The sequence below is a fragment of the Rhineura floridana genome, chromosome 1, assembly GCF_030035675.1.
Source record: "Rhineura floridana isolate rRhiFlo1 chromosome 1, rRhiFlo1.hap2, whole genome shotgun sequence".
NCBI classification, from domain to species: domain Eukaryota; kingdom Metazoa; phylum Chordata; class Lepidosauria; order Squamata; family Rhineuridae; genus Rhineura; species Rhineura floridana.
In genome coordinates, this window is record NC_084480.1 from 287,049,072 (window position 1) to 287,073,000 (window position 23,929).

Genomic DNA, 23,929 nt, shown 5'->3' on the forward strand with positions numbered 1-23,929 from the left:
TTTAGTGTGAAGCTCATTGCACAAAATACTTTATGTATTACATTCATATCCCACTTTTTTCTATCATGGAACCCAAAAGGGTTGTACACGGGACGCCCAGCACATGTTTGGGTCCGGCATGGATGCTGCATTATGTGCCTTTTTAGACCATGTCTCGGACCTATACTTAAATATGCATACACATGGCAGAAACCATAAGCTTTTGAAAGGCAAATATGGCTCAGTTTAGCCCCAATCCAGTCAGGTATTTATTTTCAAATCTACATACTTAATTTTCGTGACTTAGAAAGAAGTAAATAATAATTTAAAAAATCTTCTGTTGTACTATTCCAGTGGTAAGAGGCAAGCACATCCTTCTTGGAACAGATAAAAATGTACAGTTCCTGACAGCACTGAATCATTAGACAATAAAAGTTTTATTCTTCATTATTTCTCAGTGTTTACATTTCAGGTTTGGTTTTAATTTTCGGTGTGGTTATGTTGGTTTTTAATGAGACAGGAATTTCATATAATAGAGACTACGTAACTGAGCTCAAGAAATATATAGATTTATATTTTTTTGGTAAAACGTTCTGCATATATTGATCTCCTGAACACATTCATTCCTAGTTTGCATTTGCTGTATTGCACTACTGATTTTTCCTTTTTGTTTTATAGTGACGCCAAAGTTCCTTCATCCATTTATCCCTGATAAAAATATGCCATCTGAGCTAGAATACTTGATAATTTCTTTCAAAGAGCCACATATCTATTTAAGGCAATGGAGTGATGGATTTGTCTTCAAGGAGATCCAATTTTCTACTCGGATCAACTGCAAACTTTTGGAATATCGAAATGTAACAATGCAGACTGTTGTGAAGCCCTTTGGTGTCTTTGGACAGATTGCTGTTTCTGGCAATTTAGTGGAAAAGATACTGGATGGGAATGTGATGGTGGATCCCATATTTATCAGCTTTGGGCAACACTCTATTCATTCTCTGTATAAAACCACTCAAGCTTGGCAACAGGTAAGGCAAACAGCAGAACATGAAAGTTAATTTGGATACCCTTATTCAAGATTTCTAAAAATGGGTAAGGTACAAATAGATTAGTAGGGTGAAGGGACAGAGATTAAGGAGGTAGGGCAAACTGGCTACCTGCCCTTTTTGCAACACCAGAAGCTTTACTGAAAGTAATTTGGCAGAGTGACAGCATACAAAAGAAAAAAACAAAAGCCAGTTCACAAACCATGATTTGGCATATTTTACAGGAGTTGGCAGTATATGAATAGTTTTATAAGTAAATAAATAAAATACACTTGCAGTCATCAAGCTTATGTGCACTCCCTTGCACAGTCAGATTCACTTGTTACTTCCTGTTTAGCAGAAACCATACTTAGTCATTGCACCCAAATAAGCAAGCATTGGTTTGCACCTATTGTCCAAACTACCAGTGCAAACTGTGTTTTGATTGTGGTTTGCAATTCTGACAAACCATAGTTTGTTAGTTTTGATGTAACAGTAAACTGTGTTTATGCCAAACAGGAAGTAAATAACTGATTCTGGGTATGTCACATTTGACTTCAAAAGAGGAAACTTCACAAAAATGAGGGGATTGGTAAAAAGAAAGCTGAAAAACAAAGTCCAGAGGGTCACATCACTCGAAAATGCTTGGAAGTTGTTTAAAAACACTATATTAGAAGCTCAACTGGAGTGCATACCGCAGATCAGAAAAGGTACCGCCAGGGCCAAGAAGATGCCAGCATGGTTAACGAGCAAAGTCAAGGAAGCTCTTAGAGGCAAAAAGTCTTCCTTCAAAAAATGGAAGTCTTGTCCAAATGAAGAAAATAAAAAAGAACACAAACTCTGGCAAAAGAAATGCAAGAAGACAATAAGGGATGCTAAAAAAGAATTTGAGGAGCACATTGCTAAGAACATAAAAAACAACAACAAAAAATTCTATAAATACATTCAAAGCAGGAGACCATCTAGGGAGACAATTGGACCCTTGGATGATAAGGGAGTCAAAGGTGTACTAAAGAACAATAAGGAGATTGCAGAGAAGCTAAATGAATTCTTTGCATCTGTCTTCACAGTGGAAGATATAGGGCAGATCCCTGAACCTGAACTAACATTTGCAGGAAGGGATTCTGAGGAACTGAGACAAATAGTGGTAACGAGAGAGGAAGTTCTAAGCTTAATGGACAATATAAAAACTGACAAATCACCGGGCCCGGATGGCATCCACCCGAGAGTTCTCAAAGAACTCAAATGTGAAATTGCTGATCTGCTAACTAAAATATGTAACTTGTCCCTCAGGTCCTCCTCCGTGCCTGAGGACTGGAAAGTGGCAAATGTAACGCCAATATTCAAAAAGGGATCCAGAGGGGATCCCGGAAATTACAGGCCAGTTAGCTTAACTTCTGTCCCTGGAAAACTGGTAGAAAGTATGATTAAAGCTAGATTAACTAAGCACATAGAAGAACAAGCCTTGCTGAAGCAGAGCCAGCATGGCTTCTGCAAGGGAAAGTCCTGTCTCAGTAACCTATTAGAATTCTTTGAGAGTGTCAACAAGCATATAGATAGAGGGGATCCAGTGGACATAGTGTACTTAGACTTTCAAAAAGCGTTTGACAAGGTACCTCACCAAAGGCTTCTGAGGAAGCTTAGCAGTCATGGAATAAGAGGAGAGGTCCTCTTGTGGATAAGAAATTGGTTAAGAAGCAGAAAGCAGAGAGTAGGAATAAACGGACAGTTCTCCCAATGGAGGGCTGTAGAAAGTGGAGTCCCTCAAGGATCGGTATTGGGACCTGTACTTTTCAACTTGTTCATTAATGACCTAGAATTAGGAGTGAGCAGTGAAGTGGCCAAGTTTGCTGACGACACTAAATTGTTCAGGGTTGTTAAAACAAAAAGGGATTGCAAAGAGCTCCAAAAAGACCTCTCCAAACTGAGTGAATGGGCAGAAAAATGGCAAATGCAATTCAATATAAACGAGTGTAAAATTATGCATATTGGAGCAAAAAATCTGAATTTCACATATACGCTCATGGGGTCTGAACTGGCGGTGACCGACCAGGAGAGAGACCTCGGGGTTGTAGTGGACAGCACGATGAAAATGTCGACCCAGTGTGCGGCAGCTGTGAAAAAGGCAAATTCCATGCTAGCGATAATTAGGAAAGGTATTGAAAATAAAAGAGCCGATATCATAATGCCATTGTATAAATCTATGGTGCGGCCGCATTTGGAATACTGTGTACAGTTCTGGTCGCCTCATCTCAAAAAGGATATTATAGAGTTGGAGAAGGTTCAGAGGAGGGCAACCGGAATGATCAGGGGGATGGAGCGACTCCCTTACGAGGAAAGGTTGCAGCATTTGGGGCTTTTTAGTTTAGAGAAAAGGCGGGTCAGAGGAGACATGATAGAAGTGTATAAAATTATGCATGGCATTGAGAAAGTGGATAGAGAAAAGTTCTTCTCCCTCTCTCATAATACTAGAACTCGTGGACATTCAAAGAAGCTGAATGTTGGAAGATTCAGGACAGACAAAAGGAAGTACTTCTTTACTCAGCGCATAGTTAAACTATGGAATTTGCTCCCACAAGATGCAGTAATGGCCACCAGCTTGGACGGCTTTAAAAGAAGATTAGACAAATTCATGGAGGACAGGGCTATCAATGGCTACTAGCCATGATGGCTGTGCTCTGCCACCCTAGTCAGAGGCAGCATGCTTCTGAAAACCAGTTGCCGGAAGCCTCAGGAGGGGAGAGTGTTCTTGCACTCGGGTCCTGCTTGCGGGCTTCCCCCAGGCACCTGGTTGGCCACTGTGAGAACAGGATGCTGGACTAGATGGGCCACTGGCCTGATCCAGCAGACTCTTCTTATGTTCTTATGTGAGGAGAAAAGAGATGGGGAAAGGATCATGTAAGCCCATAGATAGTTCTTTCTCCAAATCACTGGGTGAATTCAAAGCTGCCATGTTTGACTGGATGGCATTTCCATTCTTACAAAGTAACCTCCTAAATTTTGTTAATTCCCCCCTTCCACTGCAGCACCTTATGCCTATCTCATGCCATTTTAGAGGGTCCTCTGACCCTCCAAAAGCGTGGTGTAAGAGATGCCATTGGTGAGAGGGAGAAACCCCATTGCACAAACAGAAATCCATTTACACTTCTCTGGATCCAACCCAGTGGTTTGGAGGATCAAAACATTATATCTGAGTTGACCCCTAGAGTAATGGATGTCAGAATGGGCTGGGGTTGTGATAGTGGGTTTCTGTCCCTTCAGGTAGTAGAGAGCTATAACGGGCAGGCCTGAAGATTCTGAAAGTTTGCCACTTTGTTGTCAAATTTTCCCCAATAATATAAATTATGGCAGGAAAGCACATTTTGCACTAAAAGTCTTATTATTGCATAGAACATGTTTTCAACAGAAATTAACCATCCGTGGGCCATTTTGGATGGATTTAAGCCTATGCAGTTGGGATCAGAATCTGACTTGGTGAATAATTGTAATATGTTCATTGTATATGTTTTAGAAAGTTAGTGATGTCTATAATAAGGTGCTGAGAACTAAACTACATGTGATGTGGAAGATCTGATCACAGATCTTCTGTCTTTTTCTTTAAAGCAGCTGTGAGGGGTGGGGCTGCCAGTTTGATTGGGGAAGTGGTGTGTGGGAGGTTGCCCCTTTCCCTCCACATTTTTCCAGGAATTAAAATCACCCCCAATGCTTCTATTAATCCTGCTTGGGGTGGAGGGTGGGAAATAAGTATCTGCGTATTTCATTTCTGGTATGTCTAGCTATTTCCCCCATATTACCTCATTGAAAGTATTCACTACATCTTGTATAGTATTCTGTACATGCCAAAGCAATCCAAATATGTGCAGATTATTTTTTCTGCAATTATTCAAAATGTCTTGAGTTATCCCAAGCTACCCAGGCCTGCAAGAAAATTATTTTCTTTACCAATTGAAATACCTAAACGAAGTTCTGTGCATTAATTACCTATCGCAAAACTACAATAGTAAAGCTAGAAAAGATAAAACATCTGTTTTGTATCAGACTTTTTTTTCCAAGGCATTCCATGGTTTTCTTATTGTAAAAGGACGTTCATAAAACAAGAGCTGGTGTGATTTAAATCTTTACAGCTGGTTCAAATATCACTGTGAAAAAAGAGTCTTTGTAGCTCCAATTTCTGCTTTTTGTCATATTTTGAGCAATGTGCTTAACAGAAAACAAGCAAACAGAGTTTTGGATGAGGCCTGTTACGCATGGGCTGGTGGGGCAGTAACTACTGCAAAATGGCCTTCAGAGGGGTCAGTTGCTTTGTGCAGTTAAAAAGTATCAGACATCATATACATATAAATAAAATGCAGTGTATAAATATTTAAATCCTTGAGACCACATCAGAGTGTGAATGACTGACTTGGACTACAGGGTGCCTTAAAGGAATATGCTGTGTTGAAAATAACAGAATTGTATATTTGATTAAGTAGAGCCATATGTTGCATAGCAGCATATTCCTGACAGGTACATTCTATGAATAGTTGAGTCTGATTTATATGTGGGGGTGGCTATGTTCAAATGGCCCACAGGAGGATATGCTTCTGTAATTGTTGTAATTTTCTCGTTTCCTCTCATGTCAAGAATTCTTGCCACCATCTTCTGATGTGGGTGGGTCTCTAGCCTAGAGTGAACTTGATTAAAAACTCACCCTACTTTTAAATTAGGGGACATCAGACATAGAAGTGGGCCCAGAACTGCTTATTAACGTTAATTGTTAACAACATGTTCCTTACGTGGCTTCCCCTTGGCCACATAACAAAAATTAACTTCCCACTAAGTGTTGTTTGGTGTGTAGTATTCACAATCAACACATTATTCTGCCAGACAAAGTCAAGAGCACCACCATTAGTTGAATTCTTCACATTTTCTAGCTGAATATTAGAGACAAGTAATTTTGTACACATTGTAGATGGGAGCTGACATATGAAGCATAAAGCAATTTGGCCTTCCACCTTTAGGTCAAGAGTTCAAGATTAACAGAAGCCTCTGTCAGGATTTGTTTCTACCAATATGTGGACTTAATTTTTTTCCTTAAATAATGATGGGAGTTTTAGAAGTAGAATTAGGCTTTAAAGACATCATCAGGCTCTTTGTTTTATAATTTTAGGTCACATGTTCAAATCCCAAGATGATGGATCCTCCTCCCTTTTTTTCTTTTCAAGGCACTGATTATCATATGTAGGAACTATCTTAGTCTGATATCTTACAGTGAAACACAAGAGGCAGAAACCAGCCAAAACAATTTTTATGTATTTAATTTTATGTACCTGCTTTACTCTTCCATTAAAACAGAACAAATATGTTTTTAACTTTGGTCAGTCTATGCTCAAGTGATTTGCAATAAGGCACATTTAAATGCCCGACTATATTCATTTGTGTTGAAAATAGTTCTAGAATTCTTGAAAACATCCATGCTTTTGCCAGCAAAATGGCAAAATGGCAAAATGTTCGCCCAATAAGATTTGTGTAGTTTGAACTGCTGTAGTAAAATTTCATAAAAATAAATTTACTGTATCTATAGAGCATATCGGAGGCTTTTAATTCATCAAGTTTGTAAAAGTAAAATGAAAATGTGAAAATTCATCACTTTCTATAATTGCATAATTCTTTATTGCTTTAGAAAAAGGTTCTTTAACATGAATAACAGTGGGGTAATTCCACATATTCCATAGTATTTCAATGGTAAACCCCCTCTGAATACCGCTTACCATGAAAGCCCTATTCATAGGGTCGCCATAAGTCGGGATCTACTTGAAGGCAGTCCATTTCAATTTTGTTTGGATATTCTTTAGGAAAATGTAAGCCATTCCAGCAGAAACACTCTTGTTAAAATGTTTTCTAAAGTGCCAGAAAATGTATTAGAGGGCACTTTTTCAATTTGTGAAATCTGTGTGTTTTATCTCATCAAGTTTCATGTGATAGTTTAACTTTTTTGTTACTATCATACTGATCCCGCTTCAGTAAAGAAAACCAAATCTGAATCCCAAGATGTCCAGTAAAATGAAGTTCTCTGACCTAGTGAGTTACCTCATTACATCTCTGCCAGGGAGGTTAGGGTGATGTCGAAAAATATAATCAGATAAAAAACGGGAATCAGATTGCGTCGCACTCTGTCAACAAAGATTTGGTCCTTTCGGCTGCAAACTGAAGTCTATTTCAGGCATTTATTTCCACCTAAATCCTAAAATCATTTAACTGAATGGATAGATGGTATTCCCAATGCAAGATTTCTTCAGAACATTATGGAAATCTGGAAGCTTTAAGCTTTTTTTGAGTTGTTGAAAATGATACAACATTCATGCCTTTTTTAGGATGAAATGCAAAACTTGTCAAAATGGCAACTACCCCAAAGATTGCAGAGCTGTTAAGCAACAATCAAAGCCATGGTTGGCAATTAGTTTTTCTGGAATCCTGTGGGGATGGGGAGGCATCAGGCCAAGTCATTTCCCTTTCCTTCAAAGTGACTGGCCAATCCTCTCCACAGTGGTGCCATCTGGGCAGGACTTTGGAGCCACACTCAGCAAAATTAACAGGAGCATCTGCAAACATAGCAGGTCTAGCTTACACATTTCTGAAGTAAGTGAAGGAATACGTTATTACCATCTAAAGAAGGGAGTCCTCCTCCACACCATAAGACAATTTAATACTTAACTGCACTGCATCTTCTCCACCCTCTTCATTGTTGTTGCAGCTCCTCCTCCTCTCCCTTTTGGCAATAAGGATAGGGAAGGGCATTACATTCAACTGATTCCCCCCCCCCCATGCATCATGTATGCTGTTCACTGCAGCTGAATGAGAAATGAAGGAGAGGTAAGAGGTAATACTTTCTAAGAGGTGCAGAGATCAGACCTGGTTAGAAATCCTACTTTGTATTTGTAAATGCATAGGAGCAGCCAGTGGTACTCAGAGATGAGGGAAAGGGACTCTAAACCAGATATCTTTTGGAATTTGCTAGACTTTAAGGTACTGTCCTGGTGGCCACATATATATCCCTATCGGATTTGTATGACTGGTTCAAGAAGCTGCAGAGCATAATAAAATACGCCACTTGTCTCAGTTCCACTTTGATGTCTTATACTGCACACTCAGATGCATGGAGGAATAGAAAGGTGACACAGTGAGTACAATGAAGAGGGACACTGAACCCCACCATTGTATCTATCCTTGTAAGCGGGTAGAAGCCAGTAATGTGGAACTTCCCTTTTGAAAGGAAATTGATTTATTCTTAAAGATCCTCCTTGCTTGAGGTATTAGAAATACTTCAGTTTTTTTGTCCTTGGCAGTGATGCAGTTTGCCAAATACAGTGAAAAGAGCTGTAGTCTTGTGGTGTGACAGATCTAGGGTCCAAAATATATGTGTAAGTCTAATCCTCCATCCAAGGAACCCAAGGGTGGCATACATGGAGTCCTTTATTTACAATAACCCTGCAAGGGAGATATACTAGAGGACTGTGATTGGGCAACTTCACCAGTTAGCTTAGTGGCTGAAGATAGATTTGAACACAGGTCTCTTTGTTCCACTTCAACATGCTGTTCACTGCACTGATCCAGAAGTGGATAAACAAATAGAGAGCTGTATGCTGAGTGAAGGTCTGTAATTCAAAAGTATATTTGTCATGTTTTTCTCCCTTTTCCCCCACAAAATATCTGAAACTCTCCAGACCTTCCAAAGGGGAAATAGAGGTCTATAGAAATCTAGTCTAGAGGGCACTTGTGCTTTTTCCTCTGAAGATGGTCTTCCCATAGACAGCTTGGGGGGTTGATCTGCTGTTGAGTCTTTTGATTTTTAAAACTTTTTTCATATGTTTTATTCCATAAACTTTAATTTCAAACTCCTTTTTTTTTCTTGTGTAGCCAGTCACTCCTGTTTAAGGCCCAATTTTGTTAAGTTTAGTTTCTTTGTAGTTTGTACACACTACTGACAGTGTTCAGCATGTGCTCACATGTGTGCACACACTCATCCCTTTCTGTGGAACACACTTAATGTCTTTCTAATCCATGCCCATCTTTTCCCTTTTGTTTCTTAAATTGCAATCCAGTTGTGCATAAGTAAATATGTCAAATTCAATGAGCCTAAGCTGTTGCATTAAGATGGCTCAAGGTCATAGGAAGATGGGGTTTCTAATGAACATCTTTGTGTCTGACAATTTGAGTAAATTCATCAAGGCATGTGAACACCTACAATCCTCCAAGAGGTTTCATTGATTCTCTTTTCCAAGAGTTCAGAAATACACGTTGAGAATATATCAGACTTAAGCTCCCCATTTCCTCAACTGCTCATTCTGATGCAATAATGCAGGATCTTCAGTTCCTCAGTTAATATAATCAGTAAAATATGAGGTCTAGTATGGAAGAGGGAGTCCTATTTGGAGTTGATCATACTTCATTTGAATATTATGTGTAAAAATAATTATATCCTGAGTCTCAACTAGATTAAATAAAAAAGAACATGACTTTATAATCTGTAAAGTGAGATTTAATCACATCACATTGAATGGCAAATGAAATTTCTAAGTCTGTGGAGCTTGTTCTGAGGAGGGTGTATCTTAGCTAGTAATTAGAAAATAAACACACTGACAGTCCAGTGTAGACTAGAACCTTGATTTGCACAGTGATGATCCATTCTGTTACAGCCTCCTCCCAAACAGATGCTTAACTTTTTGGAGGCTATCCTGTTTCTGTTCTTTAAATTAGGGATGGACAACTGCTGTATATCTGGAACTACACTTTTCTCCAGATGGTTCTGGGCCAGAAGTGTATTAGGCTTTACAAGCTGACCCCATCATAAGTGGTCATGCTCCATATACCATTTGGCACCATTTAGTAGTAAGGGCTTTATAGACAAGCAGCACATGCACCAAGGCATAGCATAACATATAACTGTACATTTATGCATTACATATATAAAAATACAAATAGAAAAGATATGTAATATTTAAACTGTGGAATCTTTCTCCTTTTACTAGTTGAAAACATTTTTCTTTTCCTTATATATGAAATTGTCAGTGGCTTTTTACCATACTCTTGATTTAAAATCTCATAGGGCTAAAGATAACAGGTTTGGCTTGTACTCTGCCAGTCAGCCCTGCTTTACAGCACAATCATATGCATACAGTATATTCTGCACTGTGTTCAGTGGGATTTACCCCCAGATATGTATGTTTAGGCTTGCAGCTTTCATTAATGAATGTACTTATTATTGGAAATCTAGGCACTGAGTTATTAACTTCAGCATAGTCCCAGATATACAATCATACTTTGAAAACCTGTGCAGTTAAGAGCAATGTTTATGCATTCTCTGCATGGGTTTTCTGCTTATGGACTTAAACCCATAGCTATGCAAAAATATTTTTCTCATTTGGCCCTTGTTGCCATTGAAAGATTCCACAAACAGTTATTTGATATAGAAATAGCAGTTGCATTATTTTCTTCACTTCAGTACACTGACAATAACACTTCAAATTAACATATTCCACTAAGATGAATTTTAAACATTTTGTCGTGCTAAGCATCTAGTCTTTCTGGTTACAGATTTAACAAAAAAATCCAGTAGATACTTCCTTATTAGGGAAAATGCATTATACAGTCTTATCTATCTTTGATTGTAACATACTGAGTTCTTTAGATTTTAAATCCTTCCTTTAAAGAAGAACATTTCATAAATCTGTAACAAGGAAATCCATGTTTGTGGGTAGATCTCTGAGCATGTGGGTATGGCAGCTTGACAGTATAAAGTAATAGATCTGCCATTATAAAGTGCCAAAACAAACTGTGGCACCAGGAATGTCAATCTCACTTTCCCCATATACACGGTACATACAGATGCTCTGTAGTAATCTTCACTGCTTATAAAATGGAAGTCTGGCTGTTCTACTGACCTTTTCTGTATAAAATATGTTGATGTGAACAGGGCCACATGTTTTAATTATACCGTAGTATAGAGCCCTGACTTCCAAAGAACAATCCCCTTAAATCCCACTCTGTTCCCCCCTTCCTATATGCATCCATATTTGGCAATACTTAGTAGTTCTGCCTCTTTCTTCTGCCATCCTTGGAGCATTTGATCCAAAATCCTTACTTGCTTGAGAATTTGAGAGTATTTTTATTTTCTTGTGCTGGATGTCAGCCTGTGCTAACGAACAGGTGTGTGTATGGATGTCCATCTACTGGGGAGAAAGGAAAAAGGGAGTATATAAGCAACCTGTGTACGGCAGCCACTTACAGATGGCCTAAGAAAGAAGGAATTTAGCACCAAAAATAAGGACAAAGAGAGGTTATGGATTTCATAAAATTTGCATATGGTAATATTTATGTATAGATGCATTTTTATACATAATTACTATAATTTAAATAGGAAAACAATAGAAATACAATACATCTTACCATAGTAGGGAAGGTTGTAACCAGATGTCCTGTATGCTTAATCTCTTATTCTGGTGCTACTAACTGGTGATGGGCAACTTCAAGGCCCCCACTCTCTTGTATTATGGCTCTTAATCATTAAGCAGGGCTTCAAACGTACAGCCCTTTACAAAGGACATCCTAGGCCTGTGGGGGAAATGGTTACACAATATTTTATTTATTTATTATTTAACAAAAAAAATTCACCACTTGAATTTTAGACCTCTAAGTGGCTTACAAAAAACATTAAAATTATCAATAAAACAGTTCAAAAATAAGTAATTAAAAACATATTGAATACAATTAAAACAGCTACTAACTAAAAAGATCAAAACAGATCTGGAAAAGCTTGCCTAAACAGAAAATTTTAAGCAGGCACTGAAAGGAATACAACAAGGTACCTGACTGATGTCAATAGGCAAGGAGTTCTAAAGAGTAGGTGCTACCACACTAAAAGCACACTTTCTTACAAATGCAGAATGAGTATGATGTGGCACCTGTCTTCCTAGGATCCAAGCACAGGTTATTTTCCTTCATCCATTCCACCATTGCATCTTCACATGTGATTTCTGCCTTTCCTCCAATATTTCATTCTGCCTCTAGGAAAGAAAATGAAATCAAGAGGGGATGTTGGGGGAAAACAAAAATGCAATAAAATTCTTACTCATAATGGAAAATGAAATATACACATTTGAATATCTGGTCACCTTAGAAACCAAGGTGTGTGTGTTCGTGTGCGCGTGCGTGCGTGTGTTACAAAGCTGAACTCTGTGAAAAACTGATAGCCAAGAAGGAGTTGGCTGGCTAGAGAGACCTGGCCATCTTCCGTGCATTTATATGCTTCTGCACATTCTCTGGCATTTTGCTGACAGAACCCTGAAGCAACGTAAACAACAAGGGAAGAGCCTGTCTGGGTATTGGTACTGGGAGAAGCTGCTATAAAACAAGAGGACATTGGGAACAGCAGCTCTTAGACTGAAGGTCATGTTGAAGCTTCCAAGACAACTTGGGGTGCGCAAGGGGAGGAGGGAATGGTTAAAGAGGGGCAAAAAGAATGGATTCTGTTGACAAATGGAAAACGTGAAAGAAACGTAGAAAGCTCCATAAGGAGGTATATTGCATTACTGGGAAAGAGATTGCTTGGAACAGGGAAGTGGCCTCAAGCTGATGGAGGGCTAGATAGAAATATTTTTAGTCAATGGTAGGAGACTCCTTGAAGGCCATATAGCCATCTTTTGCTGGCATCAAATCATTCTCATAATGCAGGGTGTTACAGGGATTAATGAACTCCTAAGTCTTTGGTTAATGTATGCCAACTGTCATGTAAGCCCATCATTCATACAGTGCCAGTGGAAAGATACCCAGTTTGCTCTTTGCTCCCGCTTGATAACTCAGAGCATCAAATACCCCAAATACAAATGGATAAAGAAGAAGGATGATAACTATGGTGGGGGAGATCAGTGAGGTATTTTCTACAATTTGAAATGAATTTTGAGAATGCACTGGGTAGCATAATACTTCAAATGTCATACATGCTCAATGTACTTTTAAAAAATTCCCCAGTAGATTTGCCATGTCCACACCTATCCTGCTACATACACATATATCAATACAAGAATCCCTTTACAAAATACTGAAGCATTTCAGAGTTAAATTTGTTACATAGAGGGAGGAGCATGTACTTCAATGATCTTGATAGATTTTCTCAACCTTTGAGGAAGCAATTATACTAATATTTCTGATTTCCCCATAGCTATAGGTCATGCAACTGCTTAAGAGTAGTATTAGGATGATCGTGCCAAACAATTTTAATTTTTGGTAAAACTTCCTATTTATTCCCACGTGCATGACATTGGTAGTTGTCATGGAATAGAACCAACAGCTGGCCAGAATGTTCACTGTCACGTTCAGGGCACTGTGTTTGGATCTTGGGAATTATCCTCACATCAAATTGTCCTTTTGCTATGTAAAGGTTTTGCACACTCCCTGGGACAAAGTGTACCAGCGTATGATGTATTTCTTTAAGTCAGTGCAACATAGCACTCTGGAAACTGAAAGTGAACAACAGGGCTAAGCCCAGTTTAGAGAAATGAAGTAAATTAAAAAGCAAAAAAAATATATCTGAATGTGGTATTTACATAGTTGATATTTCTGCTTTAAATTAGGAGAGCATATTTGGGTGTGTGTCAAATGTCAATGGTACCAAATGCACATTTTGATGCTGCTGTTTTACTTCTTGGTCAAAAGTTTTCAAAAATAAATTTTATTTGTTGGAAACATCACACTAAATCTTAAATATCAGTTCAGCTGTCTTTGAACTAGTGATTTTAATATCAAAATGAAGGATTCCCCAATCTTTTGGGATACAGTGGTACATTTGGAAATCTAAGAAACTGTCATGGGTACCACAGGATACCCATTTCACAGAATAAAACTGGCAATGCTCAGAACCCCCAAAGCAAATAAAATGGAAACAAAAAAGCAGGAAACATGTTTCTCTCAAAACAGGCAACCCCCTCCCAACTAAACAACCCCCCAAACAATACAAAACAAAATCCTAATTTAAAAAAAGAAAATTGGGAGGGGCATAGAGGGCACCAAGGGAGTGTCTGGCCAACTCCCATGGAGCAATATGCTGGGAACCCCAGTCATAATTGCTCATGGGCAGGTTTTGTTTGCATTTGTAAATTCTCTTCAAGTTGTTACGCTGTACACTTGTCTGTAATAGTGGATGGTATTAATTTGGCTCAGATAATCTTTTAAAAGTTGACATTTCATTGTCTTTTTGCTTGTAGTTTATAGTTCAAGGAGTTGAAATTAAAATATATTTGGGGGATCCGTTAATTGCTTTGCCATTTCATGATATAGAAAGAAAACTTTGTAGGAAAAACTTGTGACTAAAGATGGGTGGGGTTTTGTGTGTGCGTGTGTATGTAGAAACATTCACCACTGGGCAGGCAGCTGCCAAACATCTTGCAATTAATCTGACCCTTGTTTGGATTTGATATTCTTTTCCTTTCAGAACCAGTGCCCCGAGGCAGAAGAGTTGGTCTTCAGCCATTTTGTAATCTGTAATGACACACAGGAGACACTGCGGTTTGGCCAGGTGGATACTGATGAAAATGTTTTGCTGGCGAGCCTCCATAGTCACCAGTACAGCTGGCGCTCTCACAAGTCCCCGCAGGTATGAGAGAAAAAGCCTTACAAGTGCAGTGATCGTTAAAACTGGGTGGTGTTTTAATCATTGATTCTGGTTTTTTATTCATGCGTTCAGCTATCTTTAGCTTTCCAGATTCCAGCTGGAGTCGCACGCTTTAGCTGCAAGAGACACAAGAGATAAACAAAAAGGCTGAGGGAACCCAGAAGTGTTTAGATTTCATTCAAGTTTTTGGAACTGAACACCCTCACCCTTTCCAAATTAATTCAGAGAAAAAAAGAGAAAACTTCAGGCTTCTGAACCAAAGTACAGCAATAACTTGTCAAATTTAAGGGGGGAAGGGAATTAATCTTCAGCTTTTGGTATTTTAATCCTAACACTGTGGACACAAAGCTCCTGTTGGAAATAAAACTGCTGATATAATGCCTTTATGAAAATCTGTGGTGTGACCACGCCTATAATACTATGCGTAGTTCTGGTTGCTGCATGTCAAAAGGTGCAGAAAAGGGACACCAAAATGATGAACACTTCACACTGAGGTGCACGTATTGGGAAAATCAGAAATTAGGCTTGAGTTACAGGCTAGGTGGCCAATGAGCCAGCTAGCTAACTGTAGCGTATACAGCAATATTTCTATTCCTCTATGGCTTTTTTCATTTGCCATGAAGTACTAAAGACAAAGAAGAAAAATAGCTACTATGATTGTGAGTACAGTGAATTATTTAAAAGAGTAAAGGGTAACTTAGGGTAGCCATTTTTTTCAGATCACTTTAAATTAAGTTCACCCTTTAGGAATAAGAACCCAATTCTGCTCATAATAACTGGTCTGTGTGTGCTGTTGTTTAACGCCAGACTGGTACACAATAAGACCATACTCATCCATGATTTGATCATGGCAGCTTCATTATTTGATAGGGTGCTGATTTGTTGTGCATTATCGAGACCTGGGTGGGTGAGCTGGAAAGAGTTAATCTGACCCAGCTATGCCTACCTGGGTACTTGGTGCAACACCAGCACAGGCTGCAGGGACAAGAGGGGGAGTAGTTGCTGGTCTACAGAACTTCCATCTTTGTTACCAGGAAACCACTCTGTCTTGGAGCTAGCTGTGAGGGCCTGCAACTGGTGTTGGGCCAAGGAGACAATAAACTAGGGTTGTTGCTGGTGTACTGTGCACCCTTCTGCCCAGCAGCTTCTCTGACTAAGCTGGTAGAGGCCGTCTCAGCTGTGGTATTGAAGGAGCCCAGCACAATAGTCCTGGGTGATTTCCATGCCTCTAGTGTTCCAGTTCAGGACTTCATAGCCTCCATGCCAACTGTGGGGCTGTCTCAAGTTGTCACCGGCCCAATGCAAAGGGCAGGGCACACCCTCGACTTGGTTTTTTCTTCAGATGGAGGAAAAGGTGTTCTGGAGATGGGCAGGTGGATGTCACCCCATTGTCATGGTCAGACCACTTCCTGGTGAAGTTTAGACTCATGGCTTCGATCCACCCCTGCAGGGATGATCTGCCCCCAAAGACTCATGGAATCCATTGGATTCCTGAATACCCTGGGGGAGTTCCTAGTAGATAGAGCCGGTGACCCTGTTGAAGCCCTTGTCATGCTGTGGAAAAACAAGGTGTGTCGGGCTCTTAACTTGGTTGCCCCTGAATGCCCTTTCCGGCATTGTGGAGACCAGTTTGCACCTTGGTACACCAGTGTACTAAGGCAATGAAATAGGCTAGACGACGACTGGAGCGCAAGTAGTGAAAGATGTGCTATGAGGCTAATCGGGCACGAGTAAAACATCATAACTGTGCCTACTGGGTGGCGGTGAGGGCAGCGAAGAAGGTCCGCCATCACATCCTCAAGTAGCCATCCAGTGAGCTTTTCTGTATTGTTGGGAGTCTGTTGACAACTCCAGGAAATGGAATTTTAGACCCTTTGGAGGCCCACTGTGAATTGTTTGCAAGACACATTGAGGGTAAAGTTGCTCACCTCCGTAGCAATCTTGATGCCCCATCCACATCTACTGTAGTCCACAGTGAGGTATCCAGTGCAACGTCTGCTGCAACTTCTTGGGATCAGTGTCAGCTGATGTGGGCTGATGACGTGGACAAGGTGCTTGCAATGATGTGGCCAGCATTGTGTCCTCTCGACCCTTGCCCTTCCTGGCTTATTAAAGCTTGCTGAGGGGGTTTGACCAAGTGGATTCAGGGTGTGACCAACACATTGTTGCAGGGAGGGAGTGGTTCCAGCTGCCCTGAATGAGGCAGTGATTAGACCACTCCTGAAAAAGCCCACCCTGTACCCATTGGTTTGTGACAACTACCGTCGAGTTGCAAATACCTCCTTTTTAGGACAGGTGATTGAGAGGGTTGTGGCACAGCAATTGCAAGTACTCTTGGATGAAACAGATTATCATGACCTATTCCAGTCTGGGTTTAGGCCTGGTTATGGGACTGAATCAGCCTTGGTCGTCCTGATGGATTACCTTTATCGGGAGAAGGACAGGGGGAGTGCGACCCTGTTACTCTTACTTGATCTCTCAGCAGTTTTTGATACCATTGATCATAGTATCCTTCTGGGCTGACTTCGTGAGATGGGAACTGGAGGCACTGTTTTACAGTGGTTCTAATCCTACCTCCAGGGTCGTTTTCAGAGAATAGCATTGGGCAATTGTCTTTTGGGCCCCTGGCAGTTGTACTGTGGGGTGCCACATGATACCATATTGTCCCCCATGCTGTGTAACATCTATATGAAGCCTTTGGAAGCAGTCATCAGGAGAGTTGGGGTGAGGTGTACACTGATAATACCCAGCTCTATTTCTCTGTAACATCTGAATCAGGAGAGGCTGTGCAAGTCCTAGACCTCTGCCTGGACTCAGTGGTGGGCTGGATGAGGGCCAGTAAACTGAGTCTGAATCCTAGCAAAATGGAGCTGCTGTGGCTTGGTGGTTCCCGAGTTCAGATAATTGGTCGGTTGCATGCTGTGGATGGGGTCGTACTCCCTCTGAAAGAGCAGGTCTGTAGTCTGGGGGTGCTCCTGGATCCATCTTTGTTGCTAGTGGCCCAGGGGACCTCAGCTTTGGCTGGTAAGACAGCTGCAGCCCTTTCTGGACTGGGATCATAGAATCATAGAGTTGGAAGGAGCCTATAAAGCCATCAAGTCCAACCCCCTGCTCAATGCAGGAATCTCAATTAAAGCATACCTAACAGGTGGCTGTCCAGCTGCCTCTTGAATGCCTCCAGCATTGGAGAACTCACCACCTCCCCATGTAATTGGTTCCATTGTTGTACCGCTCTAACAGTTAAGAAGTTTTTCCTGATGTTCAGCCAAAATCTGGTTTCCTGCAACTTGAGCCCATTATTCCATGTCCTGCACTCTGGAATGATAGAGAAGAGATCCCGGCCCACCACTGTGTGGCAACCTTTCAAGTACTTGAAAAGTGCTATCATATATCCCCTCACTCTTCTCTTCTTAGTGCTAAACATGACCAGTTCTTTGAGTCTCTCCTCATAAGACTTTGTTTCCAGTCCTCTGGTCATCCTTGTTGTCCTTCTCTGAACCTGTTCCAGTTTGTCTGCATCCTTCTTAAAGTGTGGTGTCCAGAATTGGACGTAGTACTCAAGATGAGAACTAACCAGTGCTGCATAGAGGAGAACCAATACTTCACACGATTTGGAAACTATAGTTCTGTTAATGCAACCTAAAATAGAATTTGCCTTTTTTGCAGCCACATTGCAGTGTTGACTCATATTCAGCTTGTGATCAACAACAATCCCAAGATCCTTCTCACATGTCGTATTGCTGAACCAAGTATCCCCCATCTTATAACTGTGCAATTGGTTTCTTTTTCCTAGGTGTAGAACTTTGCACTTATCCCTGTTAAATTTCATTCTGTTGTTTTCATCCCAATGCTCCAGCCTATCAAGATCCCTTTAAATTTTGTTTCTGTCTTCCGCAGTATTAGCTATCCCTCCCAGTATTGTATCATCAGCAAATTTTAAAAATTAAATATTAGACAGGCACCATCTCTGTTATCTTTTCGGCGCCTGCTGAAGACCTTCCTCTTTCAACAAGCCTTTTAAGTTGAGACCTTATCCCATTGTTATAAATAAATAAATAAGATAAGCATTCCCTGCACCTCCTTATCCAAGTCATTAATAAAAATGTTGAAGAGCACTGGGCCCAGGACCAAACCCTGCGGTACCCCACTCATTACCTCCCCCCAGTTTGAGAAGGAACCATTGATAAGCACTCTTTGAGTGCGATTCTGGAGCCAACTGTGGATCCACCTGATAGATGTTCCATCCAGCCCAGATTTAGCTAGCTTGCTAATCAGAATATGATGGGACACTTTGTCAAAAGCTTTGCTGAAGTCAAGATATATTATGTCCACAGCATTCCCACAGTCTACCAGGGAGGTTACCCGATCAAAAAACAAGATAAGATTAGTCTGGCAGGAACTGTTCTTGATAAATCCATGTTGGCTTCTAGTAATCACTGCAAGCCTAACCACTGTTGTCCATGCACTGGTAGCCACCAGGCTGGATTACTGTAATGTTCTCTCTGTGGGGTTGCCCTTAAGGTTGGTCCGGAAGCTACAGCTGGTGCAAAATGCAATGGCGTGACTGCTCACAGTGCAGGGTATTGCCATCATGTTCCCCAGAATTGCACTGGTTGCCCATTAGCTACTTGGTCAAGTTCAAGGTTCTGGTTTTGGTATACAAAGACCTATGCAAGTTGGGACCAGGATAACTTAAATAATCGTCTTACCCCTTATATACCCACTCCACCACTGTGCTGTGCAAGTGAGGGCCTCCTATAGGTACTATCAAAAGGTCCATTTCACACAACATAGGAAGCAGACCTTTAGTGTAGTGACATCTACCTTTGGAATTCCCTTCCCTTAAATAGGCACCATCTCTGTTATCTTTTTGGGTGCCTATTGAAGACTTTCCTCTTTTTACAAGCCTTTTAAGTAGAGACCTTATCCCAGTCTGTGTCCGTGTTGGAATTGCTTTTTAAGATGTTTTTAAAGCTTTTTTAACAAAGATGTTTTTAAAGATGTGTTGTTTTAATATATTTCACAGTCTGTTTTTATGATGTGTTTAGTGTTTTTGTTTGCCCCATTGGGCTCCTACTAGGAGAAAGGGCAGGATATACATGTTATAAATAAATAACTGCAGAATAAACAAAGTCTTACTTTTTACTGTAGGCAAACAAACATGCTTCTTTATTGCTGTCTGGATAGAGAACACAACTGAAACTGAAAAGCAGAGCAAAGGAAAGTCCAAGTGGTGGAGTCTAACTCCATAATACGAAGTGCTAATATTTAACTCTTCAAGGGTTATATAGGCTAATTTCAGGATCATTTAAGTAATTATAGGATGATTGTGATCATGAAAAATCCAACTGTACTCAAGGAAAGTCTTGAGTGGCCAGGCTTTTGGGGACTCTTCCAGATGAGGTGCTTGTTGCACCCTCAACCTGCATTATTCACTAATTGTTTCAGAGGGTCCTATTCTTAAATTGTAACTGTTCTTAAAACAAGCTATCGTTCTTTAAATGGAGGTTGTAATTGTGTCATGTCACAAATTGAAAAGACAATTTTCCCCCAAATCCAGGGAGGCACGAAGCACAGCTCTGGGGTGTGTGTGCCCCCATTTGCCCCCTCCTGGCTATAGGCCTGGAGCTGTATAAAATTATGCATGATGTGGAGAAAGCAGAGTCTCTCCCTAATATTAACAGAACAAGGGGTCATCCAGTAAAACTTAATGTTGGAAAATTCGGAAGAGACAAAAGGAACTTCATCACTCAACACATGGGTAAAACTGTGAAATCCGGTACCACAAAATATGGTGTTGACCACCTAAAAGTGACGATTTTATTTTTTCAATTTTAATTTGTATTGTGGGTCTATGACTGTGTAATAAAGAGTTGAAGGTGTTGACCACCAACATGGATGGCTTTAGAAAGGGATTAGACAAATTCATGGAGGATAAGGTTATCGATGGCTACAAGTCATGATGGCTGTATACTGCCTCCAGTATCAAAGGCAGTGTGCCTCTCAACATCCATTGCCATGGAACAACAGCAGGAGAGGACCGTTGTGTTTATGTCCTGCCTTGTGGGTTTCTCATAGGCATCTGGTTGGCCACTGGGTCAAGAGAATGCTGGATTAGATTAGGCAGGCCTTTCGTCTGATCCATCTTACATTTTTATGATTGCCAAAACCTCAGTCTCAAATTGCAGTGCTGCTTCTGTTACTCCAGAATAACCTGGGCTGCAGCCCCTAAAGAGGAAGGATTTGACAGGGCATCAGTGTTGTGTGTCGTGAGAGCCAGTGTGGTGTAGTGGTTAAGGTGTTGGACTACGACCTGGGAGAGCAGGGTTCAAGTCCCCACAGAGCCATGAAGCTCACTGGGTGACCTTGGGCCAGTCACTGCCTCTCAGCCTCAGAGGAAGGCAATGGTAAACCACCTCTGAATACCACTTACCATGAAAACCCTATTCACAGGGTTCATGATAAGGCAGAAATAATAGGCATGTAGTATGAAGCAAAGAGAGGGAGAGACTAAGAAAAGCAGCTTCTATCACTTGCAGGATAGCAGTGCTTGACTCTCTGAAACTTTAGATTCTTGGGACATTTTCTGGCGAGAACTGGACTAAATGAGTAGCACTGTTGAATGTCCCCCAAGCCTTATAATATTATTATTGTTCGACTGACACTTTATTGCCTCTCCCATGACACCAGAATTTAGAGAGAAAAATGAACCATTTGGGTAGCACAACAGACCAGGAGCTTAGGGGGCTTTTCATGCGCAAGCCGATTCCTTTACTAAACATTGTGAAACCCCTACACCCAAATCTGGGTGTTACTTGTGTGATTAATTTTAAACAAGTAATCATGATAATATGTTCTTTGGAAAGAAACCTGAATATCTTGATACCCTGTCATTTTTTATAAGCAAAGTTATGTTTTTAACACTATGTCCTAATTTTTCAAGTGGGGTACATTTTTTGTAATTTTGTAAGTGTACAAAAGTAATGCAACTTCATTAGGACTTCAGATTGCTCTGCATATAATATTGTGGCACATTCCAAAGTTCCTCATTACTGGAGTGGTTCTTGAGGAACTCGTTATCCAAAGGTCAGAAGAGTGCCCAAGCATGGACAAGCCACGCGAGTGTCAGATTAATGGAATGCTAGATGACTTCATAGTTTTGAAGCTATTTCATTCCTCATGATAATTCTCATCTTGCCAAGTTAGTGAATTTTAAGAACTCTGAGAGCAGATTGTAAGATAAATGTGAAATATGAAATAATCCATACTTTTGGAGTCAGGGACTTTCCTCTAGGCATTAGTTCATACTTGACTTTCTTGACTCACACTTGGGGATAAAAATGAGTTAGGACAAGGTCTCAGATACCACATTCCCTTACTGGGAAAGAAAATCCACTTGCACAACTTTGGATAGCTCATGTTTCTTGTTACACAGGCACTAAGCAGCAGCGGTTGCCATAAAATACTTTATTTAACCTTTGCAAAAATGTTTTTTTAGTATGGCAAGGCAGTTCAGTTAAATGAACATAAATAGTTTTCAAAGGATTGGGTTTCATTAACATTCATATAATTTAAAGTCTTAATTTTTCTTTCACTGATTAAAGTTGAAGAGAAGTGTTGTAATTGACTGTTTAAAATATATAACACAAATAAATGAAAGGAGTTTTTAAATTATTTTGGTTTTGCTGTGGTGGTATATAGCTAAAACCTCAAAACACATTTGCTCCAGATGTTTTGTTGTTGTTGTTATGTGCCTTCAAGTCAATTACGACCCTATGAATCAGTGACCTCCAAGAGCATCTATCATGAACCACCCTGTTCAGATCTTGTAAGTTCATCTCTACTTTGGCCTTCCTGTTTTTCTACTTCCTTCTGTTTTTCCCAGCATTATTGTCTTTTCTAGTGAATCATGTCTTCTCATTATGTGTCCGAAGTATGATAACCTCAGTTTCATCATTTTAGCTTCTAGTATTTAGGGGCAGTGAGGGCAGAAAAAAAACAATATTTTGCTGCCACTATCAAATCATCAATCTGCCGCCCAGCGGAGCTCTTCAGAATTGTCCGGGGGCTATTACACTCTGGCCCCAGGGACATGGTAGAACCATCTGAGGCCCGCTGTAATGAATTTGCTAGGCACTTCCAGGATAAAATCTTTAGCATCTGCCAGGACTTAGACTCCAGTGTTATAGCAGGTGAATCAAGCGAGGTATCCAGAGCACAGCCTTGTCCCGACTTCTTGGATGAGTTTCTCCAGTGGGCACCAGGACACCCCCAAGTGGGTATTGTGTTCCTTGCTAGTGCTTGAGGCAGGAAAGAGTTAACACTCCAAAACGACCGTTAATGCGGCCCCTCCCACGGAGTGCTAGTTCGTTTTCCTGCCTCGCTTGAGCAGTACTGATTTTCGCCTTGCTCTTCAGTCTGGCCGAGTTATATCTTTATCTTTTTCTCTATTTATGTTATTTATTAGCAGTTAATGTTCACTTAACTCTTCTTTCAGTGTTGTATATAGGTGTTAGTCCTAAGATTAATTGGTACAATTTTTCTCCTCAGAAATGAATTTCTCTGTGATTTTTTCCAATTAATGCATTCCCTTAGTGATATTTCCCTCACTTAATGGTTTTCCGCGTAGATTTTCCTCATTAATGAATTTCTCTGTGATTTTCTATTTATGCATTCCGTTAATATTTCCCTCATTTAATGAATTTCCGGGGAGGTTTTCCTCAGTAATAAATTTCTCTGTGGATTTTTCTGTTAATGATATTTCCCTACGTTAATGAATTTCGGGGTGATTTTCCCTCGTTTCATGATTTGAACAGTAGCTTTCTTCCCATTATAAATTGGTCTTTCCTGCTGAAAGCGAAATGCCTAAGGAGCAAAAAAGTGTCACTTCAAGGCTTTCCAAACAAACGGTCGCAGCGCTTGGTGCAGTAGCACCTACAGCTCGCTCGCATGAACCAGCAGTTAAAAAGACGAGCCGTTGCAGTGCTCTCAAAGGCAGTCGCCATTTTAATCAAACAGCCTCACAGGCACCGCGCGGCCCAATTACTCTTGCGGTAGCACAGAGAACGGCCGTTAATCAACATGCATCTCCCCTGTAAGCGATGAGGTATCAGAACAATCAGGGTGGAAAAATTTAAAAGCGCTTAACGATACTGCATACCCTGTAGCTGGTGCGGTAGCACTGCAATCAGGACGTAAAAGTATGGAAGCAGTTAAAGGTGCAGAAAAGCCTGTCAGCACTGCGGTACCAGCGCAATCAGGATGCAAGCATATGACTAAA

General features: G+C 40.4%; 1 protein-coding gene across 10 annotated transcripts in view; it reads left to right on the forward strand.

Annotated features, from left to right (window-relative positions):
• The window catches only part of VPS13B (vacuolar protein sorting 13 homolog B), a 590,935-nt gene that overhangs the window by 507,680 nt on the left and 59,326 nt on the right, over window positions 1-23,929 (forward strand). For all 10 annotated transcript variants that reach the window (XM_061603888.1, XM_061603895.1, XM_061603940.1 and 7 more), the window contains 2 exons: window positions 658-1,007; window positions 14,470-14,631. In XM_061603888.1, coding sequence (XP_061459872.1) covers window positions 658-1,007; window positions 14,470-14,631 — 512 coding nt within the window. The remainder of the gene's footprint in view (window positions 1-657; window positions 1,008-14,469; window positions 14,632-23,929) is intronic.